Genomic DNA, 12,565 nt, shown 5'->3' with positions numbered 1-12,565 from the left:
TCCCCTTTATTTACTGCCAGTAAAATGACTCACATTTGTGTCTTTTCATTGCACTCTAGTGTTGAATGTAAACTTAGGGTTATTACATTCAAGAGATTATGATATACTCTGATTTTTTTAGCCTGACACAAATCTTGGAAGAGGAGTCATCAATGATTTTGTTAGAAAAGTCTAATTAAAACCTGCAGTTGCCACATGAAAGATATCTGTGACAGGAAGAAATGAATCAGTGTTATTTAATTTTGTGTTTCGGTTTTAATTTGACCATCTGTTTAGGATTTCTATTTTTCATGATGTGGAAAAATGCGTATGATCGTCAGATGTCTATTCTATAAAGTATTCACTACTTTGCAAAGTCAAAGTTCCACTTTTTTTACTAAAAACTCTGATAGTAGAAGACAGAATTCTCTGATTTCAAATTCTTTCCAGAAGAACAAGAGAGAAGTAGAAGCAAATGAGCTGTTGACTTCTAACATTTACTGTAATGTTTACATTTTAGGCCATTTATATGCAGACTGTACTCTTTCTTTGGTGCTCTGTCTATTTTAAATTGTGTGAGTAGAAGAAAGCTGTAGCTACCAGAAATTAATACGGAGGCAAATTTAAACCAGATACTCTATCTAAATAAACACTGTCTAAGCTGTTATGAGTAATTTCCTGTCAGATTCTCTCATCTTAAAAAACAACAACGAAAATAATAAAATGGTGAAATTAAAGGTAAAATTATAAATTTTGTGTTTGTCGTTTATAAAGTTTTTTTTTTTAAAGATTTTATTGGGGAATTGGGGGAGGGGAACAGTGCTGGGGAATCAGGGGAAGGGGAACAGACAGGTTGCTGTCCTTTTGTTCTTCAGTCTAGTTGTGGAGGACATTGCTTCACTGGCCAAAGTTGGCACCATCATTGCACTCTTCCCGGGCGAGGCAGATCAGTCGCTGGCCTCTGGGCGGCCGCTCACTGCGGCTGCTGGCCGCTCACGCTGGCTACACACGGTAACTCATGGCAACCCACTGCAGCAGGGGCTGCAGCCTATGCCGTCGCTGGTGACTCACGGCAGCCCAGCTCCAGGTTGAGCTGTTGTTCAGCATCTTAGCTGTAGAGGGCAGTGTCACTGGCCCTCATATGTGGGATCCGAACCGGGGCCCTCTGGCGTCCCAAGCCAGTGCTTAACCAACGCGCCACTCGGCCGGCCCTAAAGCATTTTTAATCGAACCACCTGTCGTCATTGAGTTCGGAGTAGTCCTTGCCTTTTATAGACAACTTACTGAGACATCAGACTGCTTACCATGTATAAAACACTATGGCAGATATTAAGAAACAGGTTTAGAATGCAAATGTGAAGTGACTATACAATGGAGGGGGGCAGTTATACCTTAAGCTGTGATGGAGGGAGGGGCAAGAAGTAAAGGTGTATAGGAGTACCTTTGCTCTCTGTCTTCCAAACTGAAACAGTTGTGGAAAAGCCATTTTCAAACTCTGTCCCTTTGGCAATGGCTTCTCTACCAACCACTGGCAATCAAAGAGGCTGATTTTAAATGAAGTTAGGGAGCGAAGTTTGGGGCTTCATGACCCCTGATTTGAACTTGGTCGAGAGGCCTGCGGATTAAGCCTGAAATCACTGAGTGGTTAACTACAGGGGCTTGAGAGGAAAGTAAGCTCTGTTGGACACTTTCCTTTAAAATCCTGTACTATTAGTTTGATTTTATTTAATTTTGAAGTTGCAAGCAATACCCACAGTGTAGGAATGAGGCTGGATAATGGCACATAGACTTAGCTGTGTGGAAAGCCAAGGAAATAGGCCACATGAAGGGTTCCATATCTGTTTCCGCGCTTTGCTTGAAGCAGAGGAGCCGTGGCGCCTTGCTTTGGTAGACGCTAAAAGGGAATGTGAAATGAATGTCCAGGTGTGTTTTCATTGAGTTTTTTCCTTCCTCGTTATTTAAAATGCTGGTTGACTCAATCCATTTTGTCATTTAATGTTGAACAAGCACTATCCTGTCAATTTTAGGAAAAAAAAAACAGCTAGGGGGTGCTTATTGTACACATGAGTTATATTATTTGGAGATTTGTTTTTAAACTTTTTTTTTCCACATTCTTTCATAAGAATAAATGCATGCTTAAACATCCTTTATGAAAAAAGAAAGGAGGAGGGAAAGAAATTCTGAGGGTTTTTAAAGACACTGTAAGCTTATAAACATTTCTCTGGAGATGAATGATACATTCTTTTTTCTCCTGAAAAATTAAACAATGTTCGTTCCAAATGCATAATCTGAAACTGTGGTTGTTTGTTTCCTTGTCCATATTTTGTTTCAGAAATAGAAATGCATCAAAAGTGGCTGATTTTAAATAATGTTATTTCTGTTTCCAGGCATTTGACTCAATAGAAATACGTAATAATTACAAAATGGTCCTCAAACTTAATGAATGCATAAAATACCCTTTAGAGATATTTTTGTTTCCAACTTTGAATTTTAATTTCTAGGAATGTATCCAATACATATCCAACACCTTTTTGATTATGCTGCCAATGATCTTTGTGTTGCTCAATATTCTGCTAGAAAAAGATACTAAAAAGCCTGAGGCAAAAATAATTTCCTTAAATGGGGTTAGAAGGTGAAATTTGAATTTCCATTTTTTTGTTTCTGTCTTATGGATAACTTTCCTAAGCCTAAGACCAGGTTATGGATTGGAAAGTCTTTCCACACCCAAGTTTTAACACGCATTGAATCATATATTCAGCGTTCTAATTATGCCTTTACTTTTTCTACTATTTTATATGTTTTACTGATGTTCTCCATTCTTACTCTTAACATACTATTAATCGTAACTTCTTTGTCTCCTTTGAAGGAAATAGTGTAAAGCATCTACTCACAGAGGAGAAAGAAGAGTGTATCTAACCCACAAAATAGTAGCATGTTTATTTTAGGAAACCAATCTTCTCGTAGGAATTACAATGTTCTTTTGCTTTCTAAATACATATAAAGAACCACCGCATTCTCTCACACGTGGACCCCCACATAGCTTATTGGTTCTATCCTCAAAACTTACTCCGCATCTGATTACTTCTTACCACTGGCAGTGCCCTCACTTTCGTGACATCATCTTGCCTTGACAGTTATAATAACCTGCTACTGAAAAGATGATTGCCCTCAGAGAGTTCACTAATTTATTGCAAAAACCAAGTTACTGAAACACGAAATGTTATTTGAGTTCAGAGATTGTTTTTTGTTTTTTTCTCTCGTTGTATAGTTGGGGTCTACTATACGTGGCACATAGAGAATACACTAAAAAAATGCTTTTTTTTAGTGGAATGAAAAGAACATAACAAGATGTAAGTGTTCCAGAAAATTTATTGATGGGCTGCTATGTGAGGCACTCTAATAGGTACTGGGATATTTAAATGAGGATCTTTGCTCCTAGAGGAACTCACAGCCTGGTGAGGAGACAGACATAAGACACACACAGGAGTACATGCTATAGCAGAGGCTCGTATAAAATGCCATGGGAGCACAGAGGGTGTGTATGGTTTGCCTGAGAGCACCGGTTATCTGTCTTGTTACAATATCCATGTGGGTGAGGAAGGCGGTGCATGTTGTTGGACTTTTATAATGAAGAAAAAAATCAGTTTTTGACCTTTCCCTGTCCTCTTTATTCCTGAGTAGTATTGGGTTCACAGGTGGCAAAGAATAGGTCGTATGTAGGTCGAATCCATGGAGAGTTTTTCAGATTGATCAGAGGTAAGGTTGTTTTAGAAATGTTGTTACTTTGTTTGGGTTTTTGTTTACTTTTTGATACCAATCTAAGGGTTTAATATATAGCTATACTTTGAATTTAAGACATCTACCATCACATAAGATCTTCTATTTTTAAGAAATAAGTTTGTCAAAAGTGTAGTGTGACCAGCACTTCATGTGTTATTGACTTATTTATTTATTGGTTGTTTTGCAAGACAGTTTGAACTGCAGTGTGGTGATCTTCCAGATTAAACTCTTTCCAGCTCTCCTATAATATCCATAGTAGACCCTTCTCTTGTCGTCGCGCTGCAGTTTATGCCTTGGTTTGCGTTTCATATTGTATCTTAACTTCCTCCCAGCTTTGTCAACTATTGGCATACGTAAGTCACGTGAGCCTTCTTTAGAGAGTCAGATAAATGGCTTCCAGACAGATCCAATTTTTGTTCAGGATAGTTTCATAATTTTCCTTGTAATGCTAGTGTCCTGGATTTAAGGCTTACGTGTAAGAGTTGTCTTGAGTTACAGAGATATTCTTTCTCAAAATGTTATAGGCGATGTGTGCAGGTCTAGAGTTTCGACACGTCACGCTTTCAATAACTTTGAATTACATTGTGTTAGTTTTTATTTCAGCCTTTAATATTATTTGATCTCTGTCTACCTCTTATGTCTTATCCTGTATCTCCCCCACCCCCACTCTGATATATTAAAGATGGCATTAGGGCTGAAATATTGTCACGCTTGCCTTTTCAAGTTAGTTTTCAGTAAAGGAAAAACATTAACTTTGTAAACTAATGATCTATTTAGTTGTGTGAGTGTGCTTTATTTACCGTAATGTTTCTGTTAAGGTGTGTGAAGAACTGTTTTCATTTCATGTAATAGCCATATTGGAAATAGAGTGTCTTTTCCAGAACTCTTAAGACATGGAAGAAATTTCATAAGCGTTTATTAAGGAGATAACATTTTGGACATGCTCTAGTTTTATTGTAGCTCTATTTCCATTAAGATCGTGTCTCCTTGCCATCTTTACAGCCTTTGGGAAAGTGAATGTTCTGAGTTGTAAAGAGCATGCTGAAACACAAATATATAATTAGAGGAGCATTTCTTATTCTTTGAATTACAGGTCCTTTGATCAAGCCATTCAACAGTGTGTGTGCCTGGATGCGTGTGTGTGTGTGTGTTATGAGACTGTGAGCAGTATTATGTATTTCCTTTAGACACAAATGTCAATAATATAAACCTTTCCCGTTCTGAAATGGAAGCTTCCTAAAACCTTTGTTGTCTTGTGGAACTGTACTTGCTTAGTGTGTTTTCTTTTTAACTAAAATCTGCAAAGAACAGATTTTATGTGTATACAGAGCACCTTTCCAGTGTGGGTGGAGAGCCTCTAAAAGTTTAGAATATTGTGCGTGCTCAATGGCTTTTCCCACCCTGTTTTTGGTGGTCTATTCTGAATTTGCCAATATGTCCTATATTTTCTTTTGTAATGATAAGGGCCATTCAGAAATATTTTTTGAGTTATTCTTTCTACTTTAAGACTACGTTAGTCCTCATATAACCTGCTGGTAACTTTCCTGAGTTTTTCACATTGGCTTTCTTAGCTCTCATTTTAAAAGCTTGACCTTTCTAACACCTTAGTAGAGAGCACTAGTCAGGGAGTCAGGGGACTCAGGTAGTGGGCTGGAGGCCCTTTGACTTTAGTCAAGTTACTTAGGCTGTCTGAACTTTGGTTTCCTCATGTGTAGAATTAAGTGTTGAGTTTGTTCTCTTAGGTCCTTTCTCAGACTCAGCCATGGTCTAGGATATCTCTCTTCCTGGATCACATAGACCGCTTTGGTCAGCTTCATCTGTATCTATCCCCACATTCTCTGCCCCCCCCCCACACCCCTACAAATAATATTCGAGTCCCAAAACCCAGGCATCTGTATCCATTCACTCTGAAGCATTGAAGTCAGACTAACTGTGTCTTCCATATTTCTAAACAGTCTGTAAAATATCTTGTCTTACCTCTGGTTCTCTAGAAATATGGTAGTTTTTTGTTGTAGAATTATCGCTTCCTTTGAATTCACTAGAAGACGGGGGAATGGACATGATGGTGCCTAAATATTATCATCTGCCCTTATTAATCTCTATGCCCCCAAATCAGAAAGGATGAACAGATTAATGTCAGCCAGGTTCCCGCCCTCCCACTGAGTTATCTGTGCTTGCTCCGTTGGTGGAGGTATTTCTGAAACATGAAACTGGGAGGAAGAAGCTAATTTATATGGTGCCACAGTTAGTATAAAAACAGATATTGTCAAGCCAGAAGAATGGGGCAAAATAAAACCGACGAACTTTAATGCAGGTATTTGTTGGTTCTGTGAGGGCAGGACCCTTACCTGTCTCCTGAACTCTGGTCCTAATACCCAGGAGCATGTCTCGCCATAGTAGGCCTTCCATAAAAATGGTTTGAATGGGTGAGTAAATGATGAGATTACAGTTGCTTAAGCACAGAATAGAAAAGCTTACTTCACCCTTAGATTTAGGTCCTTGAAGCACATGCAGGAATGGAAAACTAGTATGGTGGAGCGTTTGAAACCTAGTTCAGTAAAAGAACATGGATCTTTACCTGGAACATTAGAGGATTTATTAGGGATGGAGGATTCATTTATTTACTCTAATCCTTGAGTATAGCACTTAGACTAATGGAGAGATTCTACAGTTTTGTCAAGTACTCTGTTCTTTGAAACTTGAGCTGGTCATGCAGGGGTTGGATGACCATCTGTCAGAAATGTAAAAGGTAAAAAGAAGGGATTCCTGAAAGAACAGGTAGTTGAGCCCACTGCTCTCTCAGGTCCATGTGAGTTCAGAGTTCTGTGAGCCTTCCTTCAAAGGGAGATTAGACGTGGCATGCTAATTGTCTTATGGAAGACAGAGAAGTGGATAATGACATTTTCAGTCTTTGCTGAAGAGATTGAATTTACAGAGCCTTTTCTGACAATAGCAACATTTTAAGAATCTCCATATATGGAAATAGTTTTGTCTCCCTCTTAATAAGAGTCATAACAGAGAGTGCAGGAAAGTGATAGTGGATAAAAGAAAGATGGCTGTGAGGGAAACAAGAACAGAAAAGATCAATTAGAGCATCAGTGTGAATTACCTGGATTTAGATTATGAACAGTTATCCTCTAAATGCATCAGTAATCCCGGATAAGCGTCACACCAGCAAGAACACTGCTGCAGCCTGGAGGCTTGTGCATGCATAGAGAAACCTACCACATCCCAGTAGCCTGAGTGTATATCTGCATGGGAATTGAAAATGACCTTCACAGTGTTGAATTTGAGTCTTTACAAAATGGTTTAAATCCCTTATTCAGCAAAGTTGGGGAGTTTAAAGGTGATGATAAACATGTTTTGTGGTCTCCTGAAATAAACAGTTTATTGAGGGAGACAGGTGCAAAAACAAATAATATTACAGCTTGGTACGTTTTTTTTTTTTATACTATGATATAAATAATGTGCTGCGGGAACACACCACATTGGGAGATGGGGAAAGAAAGGAGGCTGGACCTTGTAGGATACACTGAAGGGTAAGAATAGATGGCAGGTATGCCTGCCTGTGCCTCCTTGGACCAGTCTGATGCGTGCACTATTTCGAAAGGAGACCGCATGTGTCCTGTGAGTTCTTGTTGCTAAGGAACAGCAATACAGAATCAAGTCAAGGGGACCTGACAGGAAGGCTGCTTTCTAGTCAGTAAACTGTAAAAGCATCAAATATTGTTCAGAGCGAGGATGTTAATTTTTCAGAAAGGCTCTTAGACAAGAGCAAGACTTGGCCAAGATAGTGCTGTATCTAAAGAAGTGTATCAGTCAAGAGGGAGAGTTTGTCAAAATCTGAATGTGGACCAAGGAGAAAGTTAGGGGGATGCATTTCAGCAGTCTCGTCTCCATCCAGACACTTCCCCGAGAAAATGGAACACTTGTTATTGTGGTTTGTAAATCCCTGATGTGTAGATGGACACTCCAGGCTGCCGTTAGAGTGATGCCATTTAAACATTGTTTCCTAAAACATCCCCCCTGCTCTGATTTCCTGTTCATTAAACAGCATTCTGATTATAATTTGCCTTCTCATCTAGATTGGTCCACAGGGAGAAAGTGTACTGGTTATGCTGACACGAGCATTCCGATCCATATGGCAGTTTATGGTTTGTCTTGTAAACTAATGTAGTTAATTGAGTGGCATTCTAGTCTGTACATTAGTCTCTTGTGAGCTTAATGTTACTCTACTGCTGAGAGAGACTCCACTCAGAGTACCCAAAAGAAAAGAGAGTCCACTTCCTAAGTTTCCAAAGCTGAGACCCAGACCGGAATGATGTACTCATCAAGATAAATGCTGTCTGTTGCCTACCAGTTCCTTTTGAAACAGTACAACTTGAGGCAGACTTATACACGTCAGATTGGTCTGAAGAGACACATATAGGCATCTTTGAGAAGCTGCAAGAACTTAAAGTGTGAGATAGGTGGAAAGGAGGGCCTCGAGGCTGGAAGAAGGGCAGAAAAAGAGAGGTTTTGAAAGGACTCTGTTCTTCTGGGCTGAGGGTGTTTCACTCATTTTCAGTAGTAAGTTGAATTGACAGAAAATATCATGTGTGATTTTTCTGCCAACCCATTCTACCTTTCATGATTAATTTTTATTGAGCAGCTAAATCTGTTATTTTAAATTCAAGCTGAGTTTGTTAGCCACCTTGTGTTTTATTTACTAGGGTAGGTAAAGATGCTTGTGTTGTGTTTACCAGGGTAGGCGAAGATGATTAGGCTACACGAGCCAGCCATCATGGCTTTTTGGTCTGTTGTTTACACTTAGAATTCTAGCAATTCTGTTCTTTTCCTCCAAGCCTTGTGCAGTATGACTTGAATTCCTCTAGTAATAAAATTGTGTAGTCATGATTGAAAATTGTTTTGCCTACAGGGGGCCCCCGAGTCCTTGTAATCTGTCAGAGCGTTCCTTAGAAACCCCTTTTCATTAAATGTATTTGCTCCCTTGAAAAGTGCCTCCATCTTGCTTCCATCAAATTTTCATGACTTGAAGCATTTATGCAGCATGACTGCATTTGAAAACTTAGACTTTTTAAAAATGATGTTTTGATGAGATAAACGTAGTAACAATTATTTCTTTTTTTCTGAAATGAAGAAACCAGCACTTATCTTTTTGGAGATTTTGCATTTTCTGGTGTTTTACTAATATTTATTGAAAGCTCAAAGTCAGTATGTAACATCAGCTTTTATTTACTCTTCGATCCATCAATGGCATTACATTATTAAAATGGCAAAGGAATTTTTTCTGCTTCTTTTGGTTGCAGAATTACTATGATTTTCTTTGCCAAGTATCTACTGACCAGTGCCCTCGATGTCTTACTTAGAATTCTCTGTAACTTGACCTCAGTTAATGAGTAGGCAGAACGTTTGATTTTAATGAAGTGAAGGGACTGACAGATCTGTTTTCTCATACACTTTAAGTTGCTTGTGCAGACATTAAGGTTTGTTCCTTGCCTCCACTTAATAATTGTTTTCATTTCTCATCAATGCTTTAGGAGAAACATATAAGCCGTGAAGAAGAGCACTTAAGGAGGATGGAAGAGGCCAGACTGCAGCTCAAGGATCAACTTCTTTGTCTGGAGACTGAACAGGAGTCCATTCTTGGTGTATTAGGAAAGGAAATTGATGCAGCTTGTAAAACCTTCTCCCGGGACTCCATGGAGAAACTGAAAGTAATTATGAGTTCTCATTGTGCCTTTCACTTAGTTTCCTAATATATAATTACAATAAGATTTTAATGCATGGTTACATGGTAATCACATTTTTATTCCACAAAGTTTATGAAAGAAAATAACACCTTGCATTTTTGTAGAATGAGGTACTTATATCTATTGCAGTCTTGGTGAGAGAAAGTATGCTGTTATTCCATTGAATTGCCTGTGTGTCACCCTGTAAAAGAAAATGTCTTACAAGGGAGGCAGCAGTTCTGACAAAAATACATCCTTGGAGTGAAGAGGCCTAGACTTTGAGTTTTTTATTATCACAGGCCATTTTTGCTTTGTTAGCATATTACTATATTACTGGCAGACATCTATGGAGCGCTAGCTCTGTTACAGGTACTGTGATAAGTGTGGTGTGTACCTTCTTTCCCTTAACCCCTAAAACCACGCTGCCCTTTAGGTCCTCTGATTAAATCCATTTTAGATAAGACAAAGCAAAGCTTGGAAGAGTTAAGTAAGTTGCCCCTGGCCATATATCTACTAAAGTGTTAGAACTAGGTCTTCAAACCGTGGGAGTCTATCACTAGATCTTCAACAGGTAGCCCTAGGCTATTTGCCGTCCCTATTGGAACAAATTACATGTAATTTAGTTTTTCTATCTTTAAAATGGAACATCGCTACTCAATTTATAGTTCTAGTGAAATGATAAATAAAAACAGAAGCAATCATGGGTGTTCTTAATTCCTTGAAGGTTAGCGCCTCAATGAACTCTAGGTTCTAGTAATGCTATGTTATATACAGAAAGCATTCATTGCTTTGATATAGTATAACCTAACACATAGTTTAGCTATCACTTACCCCTGTATTTATTTCATTTGATGATATGCAGTACTCAAATTATAGTATTATGCATAAGGGCTTGTTAAAAAACTACCTTTTTAGGTGTTTCTTCTTTTTATTTTGTCATTCATTATTTTTCCCCATATGAAATCATCGTCTCATCTCATCCTACTTTCCCCTCTTTTTTCCTTCTCTTCCTTCCCATTGTTTTCCTTCCCTTTTTAAAGTGGTGTTTTAAAGAAAATAAAACTATAATTTTACCCTTGCAGTTGAAGGTATCTTAGGATTCAGCTTTAACAGAAATATTTCAGCTGCTAGAACTTGGTGGAGTTGATGGCATTTCTACAATATGTATTTCTATATGCATTTTTAAAACAGTTCAGATGTAAGTTTGGGAGGACTATGAGCCAAATTTGAGAAGTAATTGGTTTTAGGGGAAAAACTAACTCTTTTAGTCCTGTTATAAGGCCTCTTCTAATGCTAGTTTATTCTTTTTCCTGTCTAATGCTGCTGTATTTATTTAAGATTTGTCTTGTTTACATATATTGGAAAGACGTGTGGCCTTGAAATCCTTATTTCACCTAAAAGAGTTACATATTAACAATGCAATATTTATTCTATATTTAAGTATTTATGTCAGGATGACTTGCTTTCAATCAAGTAGATGTAAAAATGGAAACTTTTGGATCATGCTATAAGATATATAAACTTGTTATGGGCAATTACAGGCTAAAACATAGTGTGCACATAGCAGATTGCTTAAATATTTTCTTCATGAAATGCAAACATATTCCAACATACTCTGAAAGGCACCCTATTCTTTAATAGGCTTTCAGGAATGGAATGATTGCGGTAATGGGTCTTTACACCTCTTCCCCTAGAGAAAAACTAATTCAGTCCAAGTGATGGGTGGAAAGTAAATTTGAAAGAATGGAAAGTCTATTAAGTTTTTTTTTAAGAGTACAATTTTTTCATTGTGGGTCTCTTTCCATTTATAACTTCTGTTTTTTCATTTCTATAAACTTAAAAAAAAAAAAGAATACCCAAGAACATAATATTTGCTCTCACCTTAAAGAAACCACCCACGGTGTTAAAATAAAATTGATTCTTTGCTTTATAGCTCAGAGATCTATGGGAGAGTGATGTTCCTTGTAAAATGTTTTCATAAAATAGAATAATTCCAATTATTCTTTGTCATTTGTTGATTTTTGAAATATTGCTGATGAAATGTTCAGCCATTTTATGTAGAGAGTGACTGTGCTATGGAATGGATTGAATAATAGATGTGTAACAAATGAGCCTAAGAAAACTCATTGGGAATGTTGGTATTATTTCTTATTACATTTTTCCTTTTCCAGCCACCATATTTATTATTCTACTTTAGTAAATGCCTTTAGTGTTTGAAAACTTAGGGACAGACACTTAATAAGCCACCACCATTATAAAATTAGGACAATGTCTAAATTAAAGATAGATGATTTTCTCTGACCAGCCTTTGATAATTCAAGAGCTTTCCCCATAATACTTGGTCTGAGTGTTCCATTCATTTGGAGAGCATAAAGAGGATAGGCATTGGATGAAGACAGAAGTTTTCCCAATAAACTAGAGTGATTAGGGAAAATTTCACTGAAAAGGCAGGGTGGGCATGAGAACTGGGTGAGATTTAGATAGTGAGAAAATTGAATGAGAGAAAGGTTGGATATAAAAATACAACACTTCGATTCCCGGGCCGAGCTGAGCAGCCGCTGAGCTGCTGACTGGTGGCAGGATGGTTCAACTTAAAAAAACAACAAAAAAAACAACACTTGTGGGACTGCCGAGTGGCGCGTTGGTTAAGAGCTGGCTTGGGATGCCAGAGGGCCCCGGTTCGGATCCCACATATGAGGGCCAGTGACGCTGCCCTCCACAGCTAAGATGCTGAACAACAGCTCAACCTGGAGCTGGGCTGCCATGAGTCCCCAGCGACGGTGTAGGCTGCAGCCCCTGTGGCAGTGGGTTGCCATGGGCTACCGTGTGTAGCCAGCAGCCAGCGTGAGCAGCCAGCAGCCGCTGTGAGCGACCATCCAGAGGCCGGTGACTGATCTGCCTCGCCCGGGAAGAGCACAATGATGGTGCCAACTTGGGCCAGTGAAGCAACGTCCTCCACAACTAGACTGAAGAACAAAGGAGAGCAACTTGTCTGTTCCCCTTCCCCCAATTCCCCAGCGCTGTTCCTATCCCCCAATTCCCCAATAAAAATCTTAAAAAAAAAAATACAGCAC

The 12,565-nt window shown here is 38.5% G+C and overlaps 1 protein-coding gene across 1 annotated transcript in view; it reads left to right on the top strand.

The window, feature by feature from the left end:
* The window catches only part of CEP128 (centrosomal protein 128), a 365,357-nt gene that overhangs the window by 142,263 nt on the left and 210,529 nt on the right, over positions 1-12,565 (top strand). Inside the window, exon 17 of the mRNA XM_019646219.1 lies at positions 9,300-9,476. Coding sequence (XP_019501764.1) covers positions 9,300-9,476 — 177 coding nt within the window. The remainder of the gene's footprint in view (positions 1-9,299; positions 9,477-12,565) is intronic.

The sequence above is a fragment of the Hipposideros armiger genome, unplaced genomic scaffold (assembly GCF_001890085.2).
Source record: "Hipposideros armiger isolate ML-2016 unplaced genomic scaffold, ASM189008v1 scaffold_99, whole genome shotgun sequence".
NCBI lineage: Eukaryota > Metazoa > Chordata > Mammalia > Chiroptera > Hipposideridae > Hipposideros > Hipposideros armiger.
This window is presented reverse-complemented; position numbering and strand designations above follow the sequence as displayed.